The sequence below is a fragment of the Orcinus orca genome, chromosome 1 (assembly GCF_937001465.1).
Source record: "Orcinus orca chromosome 1, mOrcOrc1.1, whole genome shotgun sequence".
Taxonomy (NCBI): domain Eukaryota; kingdom Metazoa; phylum Chordata; class Mammalia; order Artiodactyla; family Delphinidae; genus Orcinus; species Orcinus orca.
Window position 1 is genome coordinate 100,848,548 of NC_064559.1, and position 26,001 is coordinate 100,874,548.

Genomic DNA, 26,001 nt, shown 5'->3' on the forward strand with positions numbered 1-26,001 from the left:
AAAGAATATCCTGTGTGTCAAGCACATGGTGGAGGGTCCATAAACGGTTGTCGTTATCATGAGCTAATTTTTTTTTTAAGATGTTGGGGGTAGGAGTTTATTAATTAATTTATTTATTTTTGCTGTGTTGGGTCTTCGTTTCCGTGCGAGGGCTATCTCTAGTTGTGGCAAGCGGGGGCCACTCTTCATCGCAGCCTCTCTTGCGGAGCACAGGCTCCAGACGCGCAGGCTCAGTAGTTGTGGCTCACGGGCCTAGTTGCTCTACAGCATGTGGGATCCTCCCAGACTAGGGCTCGAACCCGTGTCCCCCGCATTAGCAGGCAGATTCTCAACCACTGCGCCACCAGGGAAGCCCTATTAGCTAATTTTAATAGACCACCTTGACCAAAAGGGGATGGTGGCCTTCTAGGTAACCAGTGGGGTCGGTGGAGTAGCTTTTTGCTGTCCACAGATTTTGTTACCCAATTAGTACCGGGATCCTCCCAGACCAGGGCTCGAACCCGTGTCCCCTGCATTAGCAGGCAGATTCTCAACCACTGCGCCACCAGGGAAGCCCTAGTAGCTAATTTTAATAGACCACCTTGACCAAAAGGGGATGGTGGCCTTCTAGGTAACCAGTAGGGCCGGTGGTGTAGCTCTTTGCTGTCCACAGATTTTGTTACCCAATTAGTACCCACAGTAACATGTTGCTATAGAATCTCACCTCCTGCCCTGTGGTCTCCAGCACAGAGACCCTCAGAGCTGGCTGCACAGCAGGAGAAATTGAGGACCTTACACTCAGGTAAACAGACACCCACTTTTGTGATTCAGAGGGCCTGGGGGTGGAGCCTGGGCTGCCTCTAATCCCTGGACCCATCCATGGACATGATCCACTGAAGTTCGCCAAGGCCTGAAGTCCGAGGCCCCAGAACACCCACCTCATCATAGAAACAATCACGGTCCACAGTCACCCTCACGGTCCATTACCACCACCTTCCTCAGAAGCATCTCAGTCCACATCAGACTGATCTGGAATCCCTGCTCGGTTGTGGTGACTCCAGTGTACACCCGTGTATACCTGCGCTCTGCAGGGCAAACATGCTGCCCACACAAGCGGGTGTGCCCACGCCGGCCTCCTCTACCTTTCCCTCCTCTCTTCGTCTATGGTTGGGCACAGACTCCAGAATGTCCCACTTACACCATTCATCATTGCAAAACCCTCATTGTGCAGCACAGGCATTTAAAAACCAAAATAGAATTCAACTGTCCTCCCAGTAAATTTCATTCTTTAAAACATCGTAATGAAATATTAAAATGGACTTGTGGTTGCCAAGGGGGTAGGGGTGGGGGAGGGAAGGATTGGGAGTTTGGGATAAGAAGATGCAAATTTTTGTTTTTGGCCGTGCAGCATGGCTTGTCGGATCTTAGTTCCCCAACCAGGGATCGCACCTGGGCCCACAGCAGTGAAAGCACCAAGTCCTAACCGCTGGACCGCCAGGGAATTCCCAGATGCAAACTATATAGAATGGGTAAACGACAAGGTCCTACTGTATAGCGCGGGGAGCTGTAGTCAATGCCCTGTGATAACCCATAATGGAAAATAATATGAGAAAGCATGTCTATATGTATAACTAAATCACTTTGCTCTACAGTAGAAATTAACACAGCGTTGGAAATCAACTATACTTCAATAAAATAAATTTAAAAAAAAGAAAATAGTAGGCTATTTTCTTTGTGGACATTGGGCAGCTTTACTCAGCAATTTGAAGTTACCTTAGAAGAAATATCCTAACTGAATATTGCATATTCCCATAGTATGAGTGTTTCCAGATTTTACTGAAAAACTTCATTGTATTCCTGTCTTGGATGGTCACGGAAAACTGCTGGTATGAAATAAGACGTGGCTGAGGTTGTTCTGTTGTTTTTCACTAACACACATCAGCAAGAAGACAGAACTTTCACAGAGAAAGGCGGGGTTGGCAGTATTTGAAGCACAGTGCAGGGCTCGCTCTCACGCTCAGGACTGTTTAAAGCGACAGGCCACCCAGGCAGCCCACCTGGTCACTACTCTGCCGGAGGGGCTGCTGTGCCCCCAGCCCGGCCCTTGAACGCTGCATGGACCGGTTTAAGGCCCTTCAACGGCACACTTCTGCTACTGCAGGAAGGCACACAGTTCCCTGCCGCTGGCCTGTGCTTCTCACAGACATGGAGAAAGGTTCGGTCTCCTTATGCATTAATAAATAAGGAAAACGCTTTCCTTAGTGGCTGTTCCAGGAACTGAGTGTTCCTTGCCATCCTCTACAAGATTCACCATCTGCTCCCCCAAATTCTTCTGGAAAGAGCATCGTAAGCATGTCATCCTAACAGTGACACCGTGGAGAAGAGGGAGGCACCCTCTCCCATTTCCTGCCCCTTACCCCCACTCCTGCACCCTCCGTGGGGCCCACACAGCCAAGCCACCATAGGGACATCTGTTTCCTGTGTCACTTTCTGCAAGACAGGGACCAACCTTAAATGAGACAGTGGCATCCTCAAGGAGTCGATGGGCGCTGTAGGTGTGGTCGTGAGGCTTTCCTCTGATTGCCCAGGCAGCCGGGGGTGGGGTGGGGTCACACAGCAGGGCCTCACACTTCAGCTTTTGGTCTGAGTTACACAATTTCCAGGTTTCCATGCAGTTTCCTCCTCCCCAGCCCTGAACTGTTTACACAGCAACTCTTATCCACAGAGCAACCACACGATGACTTTCCTCTGTTTGGAAGATATGGGATGGCTGTGTCCCAAGTTTTTCCTATTGAGGACCCTTTTCAATAGGGGACAGATGCAGCCTATCTGATGATCAAGAAGTACAAGTTTGCCTTTGTGATTCCGTTAACACCCCCCTGTCCAATAAACAGTCTTCTGATGAATAATGGCCCTTCCTTTTCCTTCCCCACAGGTTCATCACCTGCTAATGATGTAAACATGGCAGAAGCAACCACGCCCCTTCCAGAAACCCCAGGGCTCATTTGGGGAAATACTTTCATCATTAAAGTCTTTGAGAGATTGCTACTTATTTCTTAAACTTACCTGATTTTTTTCCCAGAGGTAATTTAATCCTGCATTAAGGAGAAGCTCACCCCAAAAGGGTCCTCCTTAATTTTAAACCCATCTTTCCTTACCCCTTTCCCCCATAATCATTCAAGTCTTTCCTTGAAATGACCCAGGTGCCAAAGCATAAATTACCTCTCAAGCATAATTTTAGAACTTATTTATTTCAAACATTTACAATTTTCACTTTAAAAGCAAAGTAGCTGGTAAAAAGAGAAAACATTGAAAAACATCATACTGACCCTTTGCCCCATATACAGACATCATCAGCCTTTGGTATTTGCTTTCAGATAATTAAGTAAAAAAATAAAAACAAAAACTTAAAACTATTATTTCTCTCCAGAAAAAAACAATGTAAAGTTGAGGTATTCTATTTAACGGATGTGTGATCTCCAGCCAAATATGGTTTCTCTATTAATTAACAGCCTTGCTACATGCTGTTCCAATCCTTTCCTTCTGAAGTAGATCTGCATTTGAGCATATGTTCAGACAACTGACAATGTTCCTTAATAATCATTAAGGTTGCCATAGAAACTCACTGGCGCTGGGGCCAGGCTACACCAAGGACACGATGCTGGAAGGACCTTTTGGGGATGCTCAGGAGTGTCTGGCACAGAAGCTGAGCCAGCTGGGCTCCCTTTCAGCAACAGCCTCACTGCCAACTGCTGCATGGAAGGCTGGGATCCAGGTTCCCGCTCCCAAGGACCACCAGTTGCCCCTGCTTCTCCAAATTAAGATAAATTTCTCACCAACTCCTCCCCGACTGGGTCAATCTTAAGTGCCTTTGATGAAGCGATACAGCTCAGCACTAAAGCAGCCAGCCAAGACATTCCTGAACATTCTGCACGAAACCCACAAACCATGACCACTCCCAGCCTGCCCTGCTCAGCTCTGTCCACCACCGGGTGGGCTCCCAGTCCATTCCAGCATCAGATTCCACCCCTCGTAACGGTGTTTCCTTCCCTTGGGGGCAGCTGGGAAATGGCGGACACTCGGGGTGAGCCAAGAGCCTAGCCAACAAACTGCAAGGGCCAGGCTCCCTCAGGGCAAAGAGCTCTCAGAGCCACCAAGGGCTGTGTTGACACATTCAATGCTATACCTCCTTGACCTTTTTTTTTTCATTAATGCTACAAAAATTAATGACCACTTTAATTGAGACCTTGATCTAGCATATTTTCAACTTTTCCCACCCAGCAGGATAAGTTGCCCATCTTTAACAAAAATTGTCGCTGTGCTAATAACATTTCACATCTGGCTGTGTAGCAGATGGCTACAGATATTCGGTGAGTAGCATCACTGTTGAGGATAAAAGGCAGCACGTGTGCTGCAGAAACACAGGTAAGGATGACCTGTGGATTGAAACACACATTCACTGACCACAGATTCAAGGACAGAGAAAGCTTAGGGTGTATACCTGTGTACACTGAGCAAGGCCTACGACCCAGAGAAGACAAATATTTTTCCTTCATCTATACTAGCTTATAAAAAAAAAAGGGAAAAAAACCCTCTTCAATTAAAAAAAAACGCAGTTCCGTTCCAATAATAATGAAAGCAATAACAATTTGGAGATCAAAGCTGCCTAGCTCTCAGCAATCATGAGCTATCTGGATTTCACATCTTCCACTAGCACCGCTCTGCCTGGCTCTGGTAAAATTACACGTGGGTAAAACTTTGTCAAGACTTAAAGAACCGTGGGCACAGAATCACCCTATCTCGTGCAGATTTTCATTTTTTATATTTCCCTTTAACAGCATTTTTGCTGTTCTCAGTCAAGGAAAATTTAGAGAAAAACAAAACAAAACAAAACCACCTGCCTCACTTTTGTCAAGTTAAGATCACTTGCCAGAAGCAGCAACAGGGTCTGAAATTTACAGCCAAAGCCAGCAATGAAAATCACCGCGTAGTCCAACATCCTAACAGTTTGAACCTGGCAAACGGTAAATAAAACATGGTCATTTCCATCCTTTCCCCACCTATCTGGTGCTGGTGGTTATTTTTCTAAAAGGGGAGACTACTAGAAAAGTTTTGTGGTCTGGTAAATTTTTAGTGGTGGTTACACGACTGATTTTAATCACAGCTTCATTCTGGGACATCCCAGAATACTTGAGGGTGCTTGTTTGGGTAACCACGAACATCACTGAATTTTCAAAGCCCAGACGGAAAAGTGAACTGAAGTGGTTACTGCAGTGTCACGGCTAGACATTTACTCGGTGCTTCAATACTAGCTGAACTGAATCACATTCAAGGAACTAACTAAAGAGAGGAAGGCACCAAGTTTAGGGCTGTTGTGTTTTTTCTAATGAACCTCCTCTGATACCCGAGGGCTCGTGGCTTTCAGGGGTGGGGATTTTCAGCTGACCTGCTGGGTAATCGTGGGAGGCTTGCTTCCCAGCACCGTGACACGGAGCTGGACACCGTTTCCTTCTCAGCCGCCTGGGGGAGTAGTAACAAGCTGCTTTTCCGCTAAATTAGAGAAGAGGCAGACTTTTTTTTTTTCACTTTTTAAGGCAAAAACAAAATTTAGAATGAAACCAGAGTCTCTTCTCTAATAGGGCAAAATCTCCTTTTCTCCCTCTTTTCCACTTGACTCAGTTTTGTGTTAAAGCTATCGTGCTTTTCCCCCATTATTTCTATACTGACACTCAGCTAATACTGGATCTTCCACCCTCTGAAGATAAAATAGTCAGCAGTTTTTTTAAAAACCAAATTAAAATCCATTCTTGCCGGGTTCTTTTGTCTTTTTGCATAAATATTACCTTCCCTGGTTACTCAGGCTCCGCTGAAACTAAAATAAACAAAGCTGGAATAAGGCAGCTTTGATTTCACCACTGGCAGAAGCCCTCCCTCATGCCAGTTCTCATTTTGGAGGGCCAGGGGAGGGGGAGAATGGAGAATGGTGGTTTGCAGAGGCCGCTGTCCCCCTCAGCAATGCTGTGACAGACAAGCATGGAGACCCTGTCCCCACCACTCCCCTCCTTCCCCACGGCTTCTTTCCTGAAGTCCTGGGATCCAAAAAGGGACATGGAGCCAGTGCAACTGCTTCTGGATTCAGCAAGCGCTTGGACTATCATTCACATTTAGAAAAATGCTAATGAGGAACTGATTATAATTCCATTTCAAACCATCAGGCCCTGAGATACAATCACCCCCCTCTCAGCTGTTCAGTGAAGAAAAGCAGGTGAGACTTTTCCCCCAGCCACGGTGGTTTAAGAAAAGCCGATCTCAGGCCTAGAAAAACTGAATTGAGAAGGCACTTGGGCTTCAAGAAGCTTAGAAGATGAAGCTGTGCGGTGGGCCAAGAGATAAGCGACTCGGGGAGTCTTTGGCTGGACGTTCATCCCACCCGCCTGAGGGTGCAGCTCCTGGAGGTAGGTCGGGGTGCACGGGCGGCCAGCAACTTGTCCGCACCAAGCCCAGGGGGGAGTCTGAGGCCTGCGCAGCCACCCGGCTCTGCCCACCGGAGTGTCCGGTAGAGTCTTGACACCCCTCTCTTCACGGGGGCCTGAGTTCACTCTAAGCCCTGTAAGCAGGGCACTGGGGGAAGAGTGGTTCAAAAACTCAACCACCTCTTCCTTCTGAACAGACGCAGCAAACCTTTTTTTCACCCAGCACAGAACCTTCTGCGAGGCCCTTCTGTAGAGGCGAAGCCAGAGGCCGCGAGCACCCGAGATGAGCTGGCACGGCAGCGAGGAGCGTCTTTGCTAGGCCAGTTTGTGCTTCTGCATCCACACAGTCCAGGGGGCCTGACACCCCAGGCTGCCAGGTGCCACCCGGCCAGCCAGCTATCTGGGGAAGAAGTAGTCTCTGTTGCTGACGTCATAAGGTCTCTGAGGGCCACTGGCATCTGGTCGGCTAGTCCTTGAGGTGTTGTCAGACCCAAGGCTGCTGGGGGACACCGGCGGGGAGATGAGGGGCACAAGCACTGGGGTGGGCTTGGGCCTCTCAGGGACCAGCTGTCCCAAAGAAAACGGTGGGTGCACACTCGTCTTGCCTTCTTTCAGAGCCTGCAGCTTCCCCGTCTTCTTGAACCTTCACACAGACACACAAAGACAAACCATGCAAATGTTGAGTTCCCTCTGTGATAAACCCGTGAGAAAAACACCAACAGCTGGCGGCCCTGGTGGCCCGGCGCTCCTGGGTTTCAGCTCCAAGAAGTGATAACTATTTATTCATTGGCTGTTTATTGTTACCAGGAGTTACACAATCCTCTGAAGAGTCATCAAAAATATCCCAAGAGGGCTTCCCTGGTGGTGCAGTGGTTAAGAATCCGCTTGCCAATGCAGGGGACACGGGTTCAAGCCCTGGTCCAGGTAGATACCACATACCGTGGAGCAACTAAGCCTGTGTGCCACAACTACTGAGCCTGCGCTCTACAGCCCGCAAGCCACAACTACTGAGCCCACGTGCCACAACTACTGAAGTCCCACGCCTAGAGCCCATGCTCCGCAACAGGAGAAGCCGCCACAATGACAAGCCTGCGCACCGCATCAAAGAGTACTCCCCGCTCGCCGCAACTAGAGAAAGTCCGCGCACAGCAACGAAGACAAACGCAGCCAAAAATAAATAAATAAATAAAATACCCCAAGAGAATAGGTATGTGTTGTGGGTCCAGTTTACCAATGGGGAAACTGAGGCTTTGAGAGTGTGGCTTTGAGTGCCCCTTTATAGCACCGAGAATTTAGTTTGTCCTGCTCCAGAGGCTACCCAGAGGGGCCCTTTAGTCAAATTAACACTGGCTAGAGGTAGAGAATTGGCAGCTGCCTTTAATGGCAGGGAAAAGGCTGTACTGCTCCCTCAGCAGCCCTCCTGCTCCTCGTGCTTCCAATATTCCCGGCGTCCCCAGTTCTCCTTACACCTCTGGGTCCCCTCACACCATGCTGGCACGTTCTCACAGACTCGGCCGTGGGCACCACTTGGGCACAAGTGACTCATCTGACAGGAAAGTCAATGTTAAACAGGAAGGAGATAGACATCTCTCTGATCATAGCTTCGTTCACCCTGCTCCATTCTGGGCCCAAAGCCAGGGCTCAGTAACTGAGAAAAGTCACTTGACAGCCCAGAGAAAGATGAGATGGTGATAGCAATCTTCAAAGGTACAGTCAGGTCTCCTCCCTGAAGGGGCCCTTCCGTTGGGTGGGGCAGCTCATCTCCCCCTCCTGCTTCCCACTTTGTCGCCTATTAACTTATTGCCCACTGACCTCAAAGTGGGAGCAAGGTGGTCTCCCTCAGTTCTACCAAATGTCAGCTACTCCAGGAAGGGCTGGGAGGGAAGAGGGGAAACCAATGTCAAAAACAATGTTTGGGGATTTTCCTTAGGTTTCTTTTTATATCGACAGGCTACTCCTGTCCTTGTTATGATAAATAATTGATAGTTGGCTCCAAATCTGCCATTGGCTCTTAGCCTGTTATCCAAATGGAATAAACAATCTGCAGAATGTGACTTAGGCTTCGCCATTCAGGCACTGCACAGGAAGGGAACACAGCAGGGGTGCTTACTGGAGCTACGCTGTGTCCCTGGGTGGAATCCTTCTCCCTCATGAGAGAACTGAGGATAGAGTCATTATGCTCTGGATTTCAAAATATTCAGATCCTCTGACCCAAGAATTCCACTTCTGGGAATATACCCTCAGGAAAGAGCATAGCTGCGGAAAAAGCTTTATGCACAAAGATGTTCAACACAGTGTTATTTACAAAAGCAAAACAACAACCCAAATGCCCAATAATAGGAGGTTGGTTAAGTGATCTTGGGTATTATAGCCACGTAATGGAGGAGTGATGAAAGTGAGGTTTACAAAGAATTTGTAATAATGGGAAGAAGTGCTTATGTTATATAACTGATACTAAATTTATAAGGCAGGATTCAGAGCTGTAGAGACAGAATAATCATGGCTACATAAAAACAAACAAGAAACTATGCAGAGGAAAAAGACTCAGAAGAAATTCATCTAAATATAAAGTGTTCATGAGCTGGGTGTCAATTGCACGGGTATCTTCACTTTGTGGAAATTCATGGCACTGTACACTTATGACATCTGCACTTTCCTATATGTTTGTTAGACTTCAATCACATTTACATTTTAAAAATTAACAGTGGCTGTCTTTGCATAATGTGTCATTTTCTCCCTTCTTCCTATTTGTCAATATTTAGCAAATTACCAATTTTTAGCAATCATGTATCACAATTTTTTAAAGTCTCTATTGATGTTACCTAACCAATATGGAAAGCAGTCTCTGTCCTCAGTTTTTTTCCAAAGCAATTGGATGGGTAACTGAGAAAGATGAGCCTTCCTTCTTTTGAAAAATTTTGAGGAGTGAATGAGATTTTTTGGCAAATCACTAAGCTCAGAGGGGCCTTTGAAACCCCACGGCCTGGGGTATATCCACACTTGGCACTGCCCTGCCCTGGGCAGGGGTCTGAGCAGGGCCTGGGGGCTGGAGAGGGTGCAGGGCAGGTAGAAGGAACAAAGAGCTGAGCTGTCAGACTTTTGCACCTCAGCCGCCACCTTTTACCTATTTTACATACTTGGGCTTCGTAATGTTTTGCTTAAAGAAAAGGTTCTGCAGCTAAAAGAAATTTTTAAAAAACACTTATAGGGCTTCCCTGGTGGCGCAGTGGTTGGGAGTCCGCCTACCGATGCAGGGGACAGGGGTTCGTGCCCAGGTCCGGGAAGATCCCACATGCCGCGGAGTGGCTGGTCCCGTGAGCCATGGCCGCTGAGCCTGCGCGTCCGGAGCCTGTGCTCCGCAATGGGAGAGGCCACAACAGTGAGAGGGCCGCGTACCGAAAAAAAAAAAAAAAAAAAAAAAAAAAAACACTTATAATATCCCTTAACCATAGAAGTGGGAGAGTGTGATTTTAAAATATTGAAATGAGGGACTTCCCTGGTGGTCCAGTGGCACAGAACTGAGATCCCGCATGCCCCGTGGTGCAGCCAAAAATAAAAATTGAAATAAGACAATACATTCAATACAAAATGATTTAAATCATAGGCATACATATAGGAAGTCCTCACCTAATAGCGTTAGCCATTCTAGATAAATGTGCAGAAAAGCAATTCTCTGCTATGAGAATCCTATTTTCTCAGTGCCAGAGAGCATAAAATAAAGAGAGAGAAGCAGTGGGGCACAGGGAGTAGGGTGGGGAGAATTGGCCCCTGTAAGTTATAACATCCACTTAAGATGGCACACCTTCTTCAACAGCACATTTAAATTTTAAAAACTTGTCACCGATGTTGCTGGAAAAATATTTAGGAAAATACTATGCTTTGCTTGAGACACAAAATAAATGTACTAAAAATAAAAAGATGGTGTCACAGGTGGGCGGGCTTTACGTCCTCCACCTGCCTCTCATTCTGTCCACTGTGATCTGGCCACCCCAACTGTACAGTGGCCCAACCATTTTGGCACCCCAGGCTCCCACATCATCTCTACATTTATACTCTTGTCTTGACACGGGGGACTTTGGGAGTAGGAGTTTTTCATTACTTGAAATAACTGGCCTCTTTCCAAATAAATTTGCCTTATATGAGAGAAAATGGAAACTCACCAGGCTAGGAAATAAATTACTGATATGTTCTCTGCACAAGGCACTGTGCCTTCGGGGACTCTGGTTGTGTAGCAACCAGCCAGTGTACAAGCACCATCAGCACATTAGCAAACTAAGTCTGTGATGAGCCCTGTGGCCAATTCCCAGCCTAACGCTTCTCTCTTAGGGGTTAACAGCACACCAAGATGGCGCTGCTTGTTCGCGGGGCCACTGGCCAACACTGGACTGATAGGACCAACTGGGCCCACCTCTTAGCTGACAGCAGGCTGGTGCAGTGGGCGGGGACTCTCAGGACACAAGTTCTAGGCCTGTCTCTGCTAATTAATAAGTTGTGTGTCCTTGGGCAAGTCATTTACCTTTCAGGGCTGTTTTCTCATTTGTAAAATTAAAGAGTTTGACTAAATGACCCATAAGGCCGTATCCAAAAAGCACAAGCTTTGGGTTTGAATCTTGGCCTTATCCTTACTAGCTGTAATCACTCCACCTCTTTCAGCTTTCATTTCCTCATCTGTCAAGTGGAAATCACGATATTTACTCTATAGGGTCTGTGGTAGGTTATAAGAAAGGCCTTTTGAAGCCCTAATGATATAGAAATAGAAAGAGAACACAGAAGTATGTGTCTGAGGTGAGGCAAGGGATCCCTTAGAAGGCAGCAGGAAGACCTCGGAAAGTTGCCATGGCCCCTCTCTGACCCAAAGGTATAAAAGACAGTGAGTTCTTGGTTCCTCCAAGGAGTTACCTCCACTCTTGAGGAACCTTATCTTCTGCACACCCTTTGGACAGCTTGCTCACTACTTCATTGGAAAATCAAAGCAAAACAACCCGAACACAGCTTGAGTTGTCATCTTCCAACCCAGACCACCTTGGTGGGCGAGCTGTTTCAGGGTCACTGTGAGAATCCAATGAGCTGTAACATGTGGAAAAGCTCTCTGCCAAGGTCTTACCCCTCCTTCCCAAGCACCCTCAAAGACCACCTCTCACAACCACCAGGTAGAGTCCTTGAAAGTTACACACAAGGGGAGAGACAGGAAAAACACAGTGAAGTTTCTCCTCTACTTATATTATTGTAATGAACCACCATCCAAAGTCAGAGCCCAGCCTGATTTCCTTTAGGGCTTCAGCATATGCAAAATTACCAGTTCCTGCAGTAAAATCATGAACATAGCAAGTTTTCTTTATTGCCCATTCATTGGGAGCACTGTTAGGTGATCTCTCCGCAAGCTTGGGAACGAATGACAAAACCAATGACCGAATGGAGAGAGAGACTCGGATGAAATGGGCAGGGGCGTTACAGTGACCAGGGTGCCAACCGAGCCCTCACCTGTGGTGTTTCCTCACCATGACGGGACGAGGGCACTAGGACAGGGCATTTAAAGGTGATCCACTAGGTCTGCTTATTTGGAGACACGGAGTATTCCCAAGAATGTCTAGCCAGGCACTTCAGAGTTACCTGTGCACATACCCCTGGTGTGGTGCTTCTCTCGTGGTATTTTACTGATTTTAGTACGTGGTTCTTGGAGGAGAGGGAGGGTCCTATTCGTACCGCAGTCCCAGAGCCTAAGGGGTTTCTTCAGTGTCTAACACACACTTCTCCCTCTGGTGTTCACAGCCAGGTTTTCCTGCTTCTTCTCCTCCCTGTCAGGCCACTCCTTCTCAGCCCCTTTCTCATCGCCCCCTCTACACAATTTTTCAATTGTATTCCACAGGTTACGTTGTTGGCCCCATCCTCTCCCAAGGCCCCAACTACCACCTGCCTGCTGCCAATGATCTGAATTACCTCCAAAACTTGTTCACTTGGAGTTTCCCCAGTGGCGCCAACATGTAATCGTCGCTTTTCACTCAGTTGTTCTACCTCCAGTGTTTTCCATTCTTCATGGACGACACCCACCATCTGCCCAATTGCTTAAGCCAGAAACTTGAGGGTCAGACTTGACTCCTCCCTCTCTTCCATTCTTCTCTTCTGAGCTGTCATCAAATCTTGTCAATTCTACCTTTAAAATATACCTTGAATCCATTCATGGCTCTCCAACCCATTGCCAGCATCCTAGCTCTGGCAAAGCTAGATCAGAAACATGAGAACACCACAGGACCACCCCCCGGGCCCATCTCACCTCAGGACAATGCCAATACAGAGGAGCGTCCCGAAGGCCAGGCTTCCTCCAGCCACCAGGAAGGTGGGCAGTGGTACCGAAGTAGAATCTTGCACTAGGAAAAAAAAAAAAAAAAAGGAAGAGAAAGAAGAGGAGGAGGAGGAAGAGAGGAGCAGAGGAAAGAAGGGGAAAAAACCACTCAGCAGGTGCTGTCAAAACCTCAACAGAACCTCACCCCTGTAGGAGGAAACAGCTCTGCGTTAAGCAACAGGCCACTTGACGAGCTTGCCAGTTTTCTGGCCAAAGCCACCTCTACAGGAGTCACCCCCAGCACAACCTGACAGACCCCAGGATTCCACCACTTGGCAGGAGATACACCTCAAGCTCAGAGCTTCTGAGCGCCTGCGGCCAGCCACAGACTCCCACTCACTTTCAAAGTGGCTTTTCTAGTGGCATTCAGCCTGCCCCACAAGGCACAGAGGGAGTGCCAGAAACAGAGGCTTGGGGGACCTCACTGACGGCAGCACCACCGAGGACAATGTCACGGAGGCTCAGGTGCTTTAAATCAAGTGTTCAGGTGCAGTTTTCCCCAGTGGGGTGTCACCTCTTGCCTGTCTCCCCACTTGGTACTCAAGCCGCAGCCACATGAACTTCATTCCATCTTCCTCATGCCATGTTCCCTCTTCCCCCAGAGCTCTTCCCACATGTCCTCTTCTCCCCCAGAACGCTCGTCCACCTTCACTGCACCTCTTTGCTGTCCAGTCCCTCCTGGACCTTTGAGTCTCACGTGAGGTGATGTCATTTCCTTTGAGAAGTGACCCTGCTCCAAGCTGGCTACGCGCCCTTCCTGGTTACTCCACCCCCTCCAGTCTGAGCTCCCTGAAAGCCGGGACCACATGTGTCTTTTTCCCAACTGCTCCCAACGGCTCATGTGGTGCCTTGAACAAAGCAGGCTCACCAATATTTCATTGAATGAATAAAAGAACAAACTAGCTTCACGGGCTGTCCTGGTGGCGCAGTGGTTGAGAGTCCGCCTGCCGATGCAGGAGACACGGGTTCGTGCCCCGGTCTGGGAAGATCCCACATGCCGCGGGGCGGCTGGGCCCGTGAGCCATGGCCGCTGGGCCTGCGCGTCGGAGCCTGTGCTCCGCAACGGGAGAGGCCACAACAGTGAGAGGCCTGCGTACCGCAAAAAAAAAAAAAAGAATAAAAAAACTAGCTTCACAAGCAGCCACGTCCTCCCACAGAAAGCTCCTTCCCATGGTTGCCAGAGAGAGACCCTGGACTAGACAGAGAGTACATCTGTCTACCATCATTCTCTCCTGCTGGCAATGCAGATACTTGCAGTCTCATGGACTTGGGATTCAGGCCCTTCCGCCCCGAACAGTACCCAGTGCTGATGAAGATGTCACCTACCAGTCACCACTTCGAGTGCCCAGTGGATGCAGGCTTTGCCTTGAGCCCCAGCTGGTAGTGGGCACTGACCACAAGGACGGGTCTCTCCTAGTATGTCCTACGTCTCTTGGCAGAGACAGCCATTTCATGTAAGCTCGGCTGACTCGTTTACAAATATTTCATCACCTTTTGTATTTGTTCCTTCGTTAATTCAACAAATATTTATTGAGTGTCTATCGTGTGCCAGGCTTTGTTCTAAGCCTTGGGGATACAGAGAATTGGATGACAGAAAGGCTCCTGGCTTCCTGGATCTTACATTCTAATCAAGCGAGACAGACAAATACGTATGTAATATGATGTCAGCAGTGACAAGGGCAATGATGGAAAACAAAGCACAGGAAAGGAAGAGTGACAGCCGGGGGTTCTGTCAGATTGGCTGGTGGGGAAAGGCCTCCCTGAGGAGGGGGCATTTGAGCAGAGGCCTGGATGAAGGGGCTGGCCAAGGCAGAGCAAGCAGCAGACGCGAAGGCCACGAGGTAGAGCATGTGTGGAAGAGTGAGTGAGAGGGAGAAAGGAGGAGGCGAGGTCTAAAGATTGGGGGCCTGACCCCATGGAGACTAGGGCCTTTCTTAGGTCTTTGGCTTTTACTCCAGGAGAGAAGATGGTGTTGAGCCAAGGAGAGCTTGGATTTGTGTTTTAAGAATCATTCTGGGGACTTCCCTGGTGGCGCAGTGGTTGAGAATCCGCCTGCCAATGCAGGGGACATGGGTTCGAGCTCTGGTCCAGGAAGATCCCACATGCCGCGGAGCAACTAAGCCTGCGCACCACAACTACTGAAGCCCACGCACCGCAACGAAGAGTAGCCCCCGCTCACCGCAACTAGAGAAAGCCCGCGTGCAGCAATGAAGACCCAACGCAGCCAAAAATAAATAATAAATAAACTTAAAAAAAAAAGAATCATTCTGGCTGGTGGCTGGAAAAGAGTCTATTGGTGATTAAGACTAAAAGCCAGCAGACCAGCAGGCAGCTCCTAAAGTCCTACAGGAGGAAAGACAGCAGTGGCTGGACCAGGTGTTGGCAGTGGAGGAGGTAAGAAGTGGTCAGCTCCTGGACATGCCTCGAGATACAACTGGCAGGACCTGCTGAGGGACTGGACATGGGATGAGGGATAGAAGAGGAAGCATGTCTAATTCCCTGGCCCCAGCAACCCGGAAGATGTGGTGTCAGTTCCTGAGATGAGGAAGAAGGATAAGAACAGATTTGGGTTGAAGAGGCGGGGAGGCATCAAGCATTCTCTTTTAGGCACATTCAGTTTGAGATTTTCAGTAGGTATCCAGGTGGACACGTCACCTAGGCAGTTGGATACATGAGTCTGGATCTTAGTGGAAAGGTCAGAGATGGGCTAGAAGTGTGGGAGTCATGAGCCCATAGATGGTCTTTAAAGACATGGGGCTGAATGAGATAGATCATCAGTGAGAGCAGATGGAGAAGACTCCAAGGTCCTTCCTCCACAGCAGCCCCTGAACTGCTGCCCCAACCTCCTGCCATTCCACCCATATCATTTAAGGCTCATTTCAAATGGCACCTCCTCCATGAACTTTCTCTGATTCCCCCAATGGACATGTTCTCTCAAGTCTCTAAATCCCACTTTGCTTTATCTATGGCTCTCTTTTGGCCAGTCTCACACTCTGCTCTCTGTTAGTTACTACTTTACTCTTTACCAGAGCCTGCCCCCTGGATGGTGGACTCCTGGAGAGCAGGGATGCGTTCAATTCCCTCTGAGTCCCCAGCTGTGCAGGCAGAGCTTAGCCTCAGGTGTTTAGTAGGTCCCCCCAGGTGCACTGCACTAGGTAGGGCTTTGCAACTGGGATGACAGAGCATGGGCGTCCAGCATCAGGTGCGGCAGGAATCTGCCCAGGTAAAGGTAAGGAGGCCAAGGCCTTCCTCAGAAAGCCATCAGATGGATCTACTCAGCTACTGAGCCTCCAGAGTCTGGACCCCATGAGTCCCATACATATAGTAAAAAAGCACAGGACCTGGGATCTTTCTTTTTTCTTTCTTTTTTTGGCTGGGATCTTTCTTGATGAGAATGTTACTAAGTTTTCCTGGTCTCACAGGTATAGGGAATCAGAACCATTGAAATCAAGGGTTTCCAAAGCAAAGATTTATTCCATTCCTCAAAGCGTATTCCATTTCAGACTCCAATAATTTTGTTGGTAGCACATTCATTTGTATTCTGGGCCAATTGTGAAGTATTTTACTGACTTATCCCACCCTTCTTATGGTCTCCTCACTATATCATAGCTAACAATATCAAACTTGGAGGTATAAAGTAACAAAAAAGAATATTTCTGCCATTGATCCTTTTCATTAAGCAGACTGGTCCTCTGCCAATATTTCCAAAAAGAAAAGGACTTTCTGCAGAGACAAGTTCTTTTGCATCCCGTAGGCCATAGAAATACAAAAATATCCAGTCCTTACCTGGGAGGCTTGTCGCGTTTGCAGAATCTTTGGAGAAAATATTTTCATTATCTTCATTAGTAGTAGGTGCCTAAAAGAGACATTCCTGACTGTAAGCCTGTTTCTGCAGATTCCACCATCATTCAGGACCCAGCTCAGGTGCCACCTCCTCCTTAACCCCCTGCCTGATCCACCCAAGGCATTCCTTTCTCTATCTCATGGACCTCTCCATGTCTGACCTGTCAATCTCAACTTTTGCACTATTATTTATATCTAACAGCTTGCCTACTCAAGGTGGGGATTTCTTCCCATCTGCCACTCTACCAGGAGCTTAAGAGCACAGCACCTTCCACAGAGGAGAATCAATAGATACCCTGAAGCAGCAGTTGTATTACGGGTCTGGCCCCAGGGCGTGGATACCACCACTTACTAGGAAAACCACAGGCTAGAACTTTGGATCCACCACTTACTAGCTATGTAACCCTGGGCAAGTTTCTTAACCCACGTGGGCATCACTTTTCCTCCCTTTTAGGCACAACCATCCTGACACCCAAATCTTGGTTATCCTAAGGATGAAATGAGTTAGCAAACGCCAGGCTCAGAGCCTAGCACGGCGTGGCAAGTTCTCAGTGTCAGTTCCCTCCACGCTCCAGCCCCACAGGCATGGGCTTCACCCTGGAGCTGCTTCCACTGGTGCCTAGACAGTCCTGCATCCAACATAGCCAAGGTGCAGGACCCTAGGCTCCTTCCCTGTGCTGTCCAGCTCCAGGAGTGGCTGAGCCTCCCAGCTTAGCATTTAGGGAATTAAGGACCAGGAGAGGAGTCGTAGTTGGATGGGAAATTGGATTACTCGAGGATTTGTTGAGCAGCTTCAGAAGTAATCCTCTTTCCAGAAAATTATGACACCAGGAGTCCACAAGGGAAGAGCTCAGAAAAACTGAATCTGAGTCACAGGCTAAGCTGTTAGTGGTGCCCAGAGGTTCAGAGATGAAACAGCAGGCACCAGACACAGAGCAGCTCAGTGAGCTAGGCCGGCACTGCTCCACACTTTCCATGGCCCACATCCCCGGGACGAGAACTGCTCTTACCATGCTTTACAGAGGTGTGAAAAGGACAGGCACGTTGCCCGTGGCAGAGCTGGGATTTAAACCAATTTCTGCCTGATGCCAGCCCACAACCCTTAACACTAGGTGCTGTCGCCGTGACCCTTTGACAAGAACATGAGCTCACCTGTGTGAAGGGGGGCAGCTCAGTCTCAGCTGGAGAACTCTTGGATTCTGTGGATAGAAGAGTCATTATTAATGATTCATGGATGCTGAAAGTCCTATCTGATGGAATAAAATTCATCACAATGAATTTTATGCTGGAAACAAACAAATATCCAAACCTAGAGGACTAGCTATATAAATTATGATATAGCCACATATTGTAATAGCCTTTAAAAATATTTTAGAGGGCTTCCCTGGTGGCGCAGTGGTTGAGAGTCCACCTCCCGATGCAGGGGACGTGGGTTCGTGCCCCGGTCCGGGAAGATCCCACATGCCGCAGAGCGGCTGGGCCCGTGAGCCATGGCCGCTGAGCCTGTGCGTCCGGAGCCTGTGCTCCGCAACGGGAGAGGCCACAACAGTGGGAGGCCCGTGTACCGCAAAAAAAAAAAAAAAAATTTTAGAAAACAGCTAAGAATATGCTATGTTTTATGAAAAATTCAAGACAAGAAAAAGGCCACAGAGTTTGATCCAGAGCTTCTAAAGAAACACATTTATATCATTTTTCATTATATGTTATATGATATATTGCAATATATATATTCACACAGAGAAAAAAAAGTTGGAAGGATACACAGCACTAGATATAAACACCATTAAAATTTTAATTTCCTTTATGCACATTTTTGCAATAAAAAATATTTATTTAAACAACAGATTCTAGGGACTTCCCTGGTGGTCCAGCGGTTAAGACTCCGTGCTCCTAATGCAGGCGTCCCCGGTTTGATCCCTGGTCAGGGAGCTAGATCCCGCATGCCGCAACTAAGACCCGGCACAGCCAAATAAATACATACTTTTAAAAAAATATAAACAGATTCTCACCTGCCTGGGTGGGCTTAATACACTTTGCCCGAGAAGGGAGGTAGACTGGGCACCCTCCCAGGCCCCTCTCCCTCCATGGGAACCACGTTTCTGCAGAAACCCGCAAGGCTGCAGAAGGCCAAGTATCAAAGCGAGAGTGCTGACACAAGGCCAGGCTCAGCGGCAAACGTGGGCCCGAGGGACCAGGCGCTGAACCCTGACAGGCAATGTGTGGAATGCTCTGGAGTTTAAAATATTTTCTTTTCAGTTCATCATTTTTCCATCAAGAAATTAAAAATACCACAGAACCGGTTTACACAAAGATGTCGAGCCTCCCTGAGCCAGGAGTAGAAGGGCTAGCAAGGGGTTGGAGGAGAGGGTGACCCTACTTCTGCTCAGGACAGAATTTCCAGAGGGAGTGTGACTTCCCAGGAGGGGAGAAAAACCACACACTAGCAGCAGTGGAAGGGACACAAGAGCATGTTGACCCTCCGCATTGTACAGAGAGTAAACAGAGGCCCAGAGAGGAAAAGCAACTTGTCCAAGGTCATACATCAAGTTAGCCCCAAATCAACCTAGGATAAATGGGAGGGACACAGCCTCTTATTCCAGACCAGCCTAGCAGAGAACAGTTAGACTCATAGCAGGGGGTGATTGAAGGATTAAAGGAGGGGGCGGGGATACTAGAATGAAAGCTAAAACCGGGAGACAGGGGCAACGCTACATAGGAAATATGGCTGACCATGGATGGTCATTCAGTGCAGTGGTTCCCAAACCCAGACATGTTCAGCATCACTGGTGGCTTTTTAGGTCCCATCCTTGACCTATGGCCTCAGGATCTCCAGGATGGGATTCAGACATCAGGGTTTTGAAAAGGTTCCCCAAGCCCAGAGAGATGTTTCAGGAAGAAAGGGAGACCAGTATACTTTCAACCCTCAGCTCTGACCCCCCAACATGGTACATGGTCCAGAAAAGGATGTTTAACCTTTGGTGGCTCAGATTTCCAGGGATAAGGTAGGAATTTTATCTCAAGTAACCCAGGAATGTTACCAGAATGGACAAAATTTTTCTAATGCATAGTAAGATTGTCTTACATAACAAGACTTTTTAAAAAGCTCCCTAGGGACTTCACTGGTGGCACGGTGGTTAAGAATCCACCTGCCGATGCAGGAGACATGTGTTCGATCCCTAGTCTGGGAAGATCCCACATGCCACGGAGCAACTAAGCCCGCGAGCCACAACTACGGAGCCCACATGCTGCAACTACTGAAGCCCGCACACCTAGAGCCCATGCCCCGCAACAAGAGAAGCCACTGCAATGAGAAGCCCACGCACCACAACGAAGAGTAGCCCCCGCTCACCACAACTAGAGAAAGCCCACACACAGCAACGAAGACCCAACACAGCCAAACAGAATAAAAATTTTAAAAGAAAGAAAGAAATAACTTTTTGTAAAAAGTTCCCTACATGATGATGGGGACCCCTGATTCAGACCATTTGTCCCCTGAGATGGAGCAACTTTTGCATCATTACTACTAATAATCATTTCCATTTTACAGATGAAAAAACTGGGGATCAGGGTCAGAAGAAATAAGTTAGGTTAATAATACTAACTGCATACTAATAGAATATTACTAGTATTTCCAGCAGCGACCTTTGTGGAAGCTCGCCCTACTCCAGTCCCAAGTGGTTCTCAGCCTACGTGATGCTGACGGCTCACAGCAATATACGAGGCAGGTACTATTATCTCAGGTTTACAGAGACATGGAGGCTCAGGAAGGCTATAAAACATTAGCAACATCTGTGAGCACATTTTTTTTTTCTGTTTGGACAGAAGTATTTCATATTTCTCCTACAGTATTTTATATTTCCCAATGCCTCCCTTCAGCTAGCATGCTGGGTGAAAGAGGGGAAGGAACCATCATTCACTGGTCCCCTTGTGTCCCCGTGTGCCCCCCATGTGCCAGGAAGTTACAGGGGTAAGGATAGTGGTGGTGGTAACTAGACAAAACAGCAATAATAACAATGCCTAATATTTATTGAGCACTTACTATGTGCCAGGCACCATTCTACCTACTTTACATGAATTAACTCATTTAATTCTCACAACAGTACTCTGAGATTGGTACCATTTTTATCCCCACTTTACATATGGGGAGAATGAGGCACAGGGAGGTTAAATAGCTTGCCTGAAGTTTTGTAAGAAATAAGGCTTTCTGACTCCAAGAATACTCTTTTTTTCCCCTTTTTTAAAAAAAAAAAAGAATCACCTCTAGATTGAACATGTCTCAAATTCAGGGACTGTATCTTACTCATCTTTGTAAACTCACTTCTTAACACAGGCCTGGCATCTTGCTGAAAAACTTTGTAGTTAGAAAAATACTAATTATGGAAAAAATCACTTGGAAAAAAAAGACTATTCGATACATTAACAGCAACACTGAGTGTGTCCCTTGTATTAATATTTCCAGATTGTAAGGTGTACTTTTATATTCATAACAAAGTGAGTGAATGAATGACCATACTCCAATAAGTGAGACTGATAAAGACCACCTGTGAGTTTCTTCCACACAAGTTTTTAAAACAAGAGACTTATTTCTGTTAATCTGGGAACGGATTTGGGTTTGCTTGCTTGGGTCTTGGAATAGATAAATCCAATATAAAAGATGGCAGAGGTCTTCATACAGATGTGTAACCTTGGTCAAGACACTTAACCTCTTTTAGGCCTTGTTTCTTCACTTCTAAGCAAAGGGATAACTTCCTCCTGCACAGATCACCTGGGATCACAGGCTGAAAGGACCTAGCACTCACGCGGCACACAATAATATCTGTTTAAAAACTGACCCAACTCTCAAAATTCAGAGCAGAGAATATAAAACATTTTCTAACACAATAATTTTTTTTAAACCTAGATGACCTTGGGTATAGCGATAACATTTTATTTTATTTATTATTTTTTAATAAATTTATTTATTTATTTATATTTCTGGCTGCATTGGGTCTTCGTTGCCGCGCGTGGGCTTTCTCTAGTTGCGGAGAGCAGGAGCTGCTTGTCGTTGCGGTGGCTTCTCTTGCTGCAGAGCAAGGGCTCTAGGCACCGGGGGCTTCAGTAGTTGTGGCACGCGGGCTCAGTCGTTGTGGCTCGTGGGCTCTAGAGTGCAGGCTCAGTAGTTGTGGCGCACGGGCTTAGTTGCTCCGCGGCATGTGGGATCTTCCCGGACCAGGGCTCGAACCCGTGTTCCCCTGCATTGACAGGCGGATTCTTAACCACTGCGCCACCAGGGAAGTCCCACTAACACAATCTTTTTAAATTGTATATTATAACCAGTTAAGATATGGGCCACTGGGCTCCAGGGTTGGAGTACATAGAGGGAACATAGGAGTGGGCTGAGAATAAGAAGAGGAAAAGGAAAGTAAAAGGAAGCCAGAGAGGGTCAGAGAGATGAGGACACAAGGGAAGAGGGAGAAACCACAAAGCCAGACATTCCCAGAGAGGGGTTGGGGGCGGGGACACAGGAACCCACAAGCTGAGCAGCACCTTCCACTCTGAGCTTCACACCTTCCCTCACAACGTGTAAACCACCAACCAGCAAGTTAATCACGGCTCCTCCATTCATGAAAAAAACAAAACAAAACAAAACAAAAAAACCTCACCAAGGAGCTGACAGTCTCCTGAGGAGAAAGAAGTAACCTCCAGCTGGGCCCCAACACCACCCAGAATGATCTGTGGAGAAACCTATCGGTCTGAGGGCAAAGGAGAAAAAGACGGACAAGGCAGCATGGATATTTGCACGGTGTATGGTCGCCCAAGTGTCTTCCTTCTGAGCTTAAGCCCTTGTTTCAGCCTCTCCTTTATGAAATAATGGTGATGGTCAATGGCAATAGCAACGTTTTACTTAACCATTTAACTTTATGTCCTTACTTTGCAAAATTAAAAGTTGGTGACCTTATTTGGTCCCCAAAATTCTTTTTGAAATTTTACAGAAATCCCAGGAAGCTCTGAGCTATCAGGGAGGGTGTGGGAGCGATATGCAGGCTTGTGATCTAGAAAGATGCCCGTAGCAGTGGCATGGAGGACGGCCTGCTGCTCACACACCAGAGACAGAGATCAGTTTCGGGGGTCGTTATAAGAATTCTGTCGAGGGCTTCCCTGGTGGCACAGTGGTTAAGAATCCGCCTGCCAATGCAGGGGACACGGGTTCAAGCCCTGGTCCAGGAAGACCCCACATGCCGCAGAGCAACTAAGCCCGTGTGCCACATCTACTGAGCCTGCATGCCACAACTACTGAAGCCCACGCGCCTAGGGCGTGTGCTCTGCAGCAAGAGAAGCCACTGCAATGAGAAGCCCTCACACCGCAACAAAGAGTAGCTCCCGCTCGCTGCAACTAGAGAAAGCCTGCACACAGCAACGAAGACCCAATGCAGCCAAAAATAAACTAACTTATTTATTTATTTAATTTTTTTAAAGAATTCTTTCGAGATGGGACAAGAACCTGAGCCAAGGAAGGGGGGTGTCTAGCCTGATGTCCTGGGGATGTCCCGGCTCAGGGAGAGGGCTGGGTGGTGGTGTCCTTCTCTGGACAAGGAATACAGGGAGGTTTGTGAGGGAGGGTGTGGGCCCAGCTCTGGGCAGAGTGGAGACAAGAATCCAGAGCTCCAGGGACAGGTGTGGCCTGAGACACGTGTGAATGGCTGGCATTTGGTAAACACTTACCACGTGCAGGGCTGGGTGCAAACAGCTCTCCATCTCGTTTCATCCTCACAACAACCCTGTGAGGCGGGTTTTTTGGTTTTCGGGGTTTTGAGGCAGGCCTGTTATTCCCATTTGACAACTAAGCACACCTGGGCTCCGTCAGGCACTTCCCTAAGGTCGCACTGTGCAGGGGTAGGGCCAGCAACCAGAGCCCAGTCCGCCTGTGCCCAGCGAGGACAATGCACAGAGTGGACGTGGAGAGGCCACCCCGTGGAAGGGCCACATGGAGACGCCGTGGAAAACAGCACGAGAGTGGAGGCAGGGGATGCACACTGACGGTTGAACGGGGCACAGTCTCTTCAGAAACGTGTCCCCAAGTGCCCTTTAACCTGCACAATTTCCCCCTCGGGGGTGCCAAGGAGAGGAACACAGTGAATGCCCCCAAAATGGGACCGGAGGGTTTAAGGTGACAGTACGTGGCTTCAGGGATCGGGCCAGGGAGACACATCTGCCCGGAGAGTCCACAGCCCTGGCCTCTGGGCGCCCCAAAGGCCTTGCGGATGCAAACCTCTGGCACCTCCTCAACAGTGTGATTCCAAAGAATGGGTCCATGTCACTCGCTACCTGTCACAAGAGGTTCTAATTATTTTCCAGGTGTCAGTGAGCAGGGTGTGAGAGGGAGTTAAAGGGAGCAAGAAATAACCCTCTTATGCCTAATGGGCTTTTCCCTAGCACTTTGCCCCAAGCTCGCTGTGCAAAGGGTCCACAGACTTGCTAGATGCCAGCCCTGCCCGTGCTACCGGAAAGGACAAATCTGGGAGAACTCCCACTCTGGGAAGAGCGGCTGACCAGCCGCCTGTCGATGTATAAGCTCTTCTTCCTGCCCTGACATCAGGGTGACATCAGCCCTGACATGCAGGGACTCGATGAGTCCCGGCAGCAGGTGCTGTCAGCAGTCACCTGGACTTGCTGGCCGGAACAGGGGCCCCAGACTGGGTGACTCTGCGCCCGGCGTTCACACAGGGAACCTTGCTGTGGCCACAGACTGTGTGCGGCCAGGCCTTGGCCTCAAGGGGGCAGCACTCACTGAAGTCCAGACTCCTCAATCCCCTCCCCCAGGCCTCTACCAGCCCCCCCTCCACCCCCACTCTCTGCAGGCCTTCCTGCAGGAGTAGCCTGCCTCCACCTGCCCCACTGGGACCTCCCACCCACACATCTGTGCTCCAGCCCCACCAAAAGGCCCTGCCCTTGTTCACAGTCCGTGCCTTTGCACCTGCTGTTCCCGCTGCCTATAAGCCCCATTCTCTACCTGGGAAACTCTTATACATCCTCCAGGACATAACTCAAATGTCACCTCCTCCATGAAGCTTTTCCTGCTCTTTCTAAACTGCCCCAAGTATTGTCAGCTCCACAGCCTTATCAAGTACAATGGGATGCTCCCCCAGCCCCACAGCACATTCTATAATCACTGGGAAAGCTTTCGAAAATACCATTCCACATTCTAATTCAGTGGGTCCAGGATTGTATCCAGGGCAATTCTAGGATGCCCATAGCCCCACTCTCTTTATCCCAAGAACCAATCAACATGGCACTGCAAATTGCTAATCCTTCTACATTTGCAGTACGGGTTATTATTTCTAAAGAATGTTTTCTCACTAAATTCATAAAAATTCCCAGAGGGGACAAGACAGGTCATGTCATCTCCATTTTACAGATGACAAGACTGAGGCTTTGAGAGGTAAACTAACTTTACTAAGGTCATACAACATGATTCCCAGGTGCAATGTAGTTCCCTTGACCCCTGTGTCATATCCCCCACACCTAGGCAGGGGCATCCTATCTGTGTGAGCTTTGAGGGCTAGAGGCAGGTCCTTGGGGTTGGAAAGCCCATCGATGCAGTATCTAGTGCACTGACATGTCCCAAACAGTCAAATAACTCTACCGTCAGTAAAACACACCTAACCTCCCTCTCATTTTCCAGAAGTGCTCCCCAATTTCCAGCCTAAGTTCTTCTTGCACCAGAATCATCCAAGTTCCTCTTGCTCTGCCCTCAGTGGAGAGGGGATAAGCTGGTATCTCTCTTGGACATTCACCACTGGGGTTTTGAAGAACCCCCCCCCCAAAAAAAACCCACACATGTAGAGAATGGGGAGCTCAAACTCTTCAACTGCTTATGTGAACAGAGGCCAAGAGTTCTGTCTGAGCTTACACAGTCACTGTAGCAAGTCACAGAAGCACAGGACCTGAGGCTGACTTCATGTCTCTGCTACACCATCTTCCGCTGTCAGGAGAACGTCAACAATTTAAAGAGGAACGTCCACAAATGAGACCAGCTTTAAGGGAAGGTGACCAGACAGGTAAGGAATCCACAAGCCATCCCATACAACAGCCTGGGAACAGAAGCCCAAACAGATATGAGTCCCCTGGGAATTCCAGAAGAATTCAGAGAGAGCAGACTAGCAGACTTATCAGATGTTACCCTGGAGACCAAGGCCCACTGAGGCCAGATTTGGATTCACATGAGAAAGAACTTTCTTCTTGAATAGACAGTTCTCATAAAAAGATATACAAAGAGCCAGTAAGCACATGAAAAGATGGTCAACATCACTATTTATTGTGGAAATGCAAATCAAAACCACAATACCACACCCATAAGGATGGCTATTTGAAAGAAAGAAAGAGAGG

The 26,001-nt window shown here is 48.1% G+C and overlaps 1 protein-coding gene across 11 annotated transcripts in view; it reads right to left on the reverse strand.

Annotated features, from left to right (window-relative positions):
• IL6R (interleukin 6 receptor) overlaps positions 1-26,001 on the reverse strand; it is a 136,273-nt gene that overhangs the window by 82,555 nt on the left and 27,717 nt on the right. For 6 of the 11 annotated variants that reach the window (XR_007471561.1, XM_049697651.1, XM_049697641.1 and 3 more), the window contains 3 exons: positions 17,788-17,834; positions 16,579-16,648; positions 12,724-12,817 (listed from right to left, as the gene is read on the reverse strand). Coding sequence is in view for 9 of the 11 variants with exons in the window: in XM_049697651.1 (XP_049553608.1) it covers positions 12,724-12,817; positions 16,579-16,648; positions 17,788-17,834 (211 nt within the window). In the remaining 2 variants the exon portion in view is untranslated. Of the gene's footprint in view, positions 1-2,488; positions 7,096-12,723; positions 12,818-16,578; positions 16,649-17,787; positions 17,835-26,001 lie in introns of those variants that run through there. The other 5 variants (XM_033414465.2, XM_033414466.2, XM_033414472.2 and 2 more) reach the window with 4 other exon arrangements.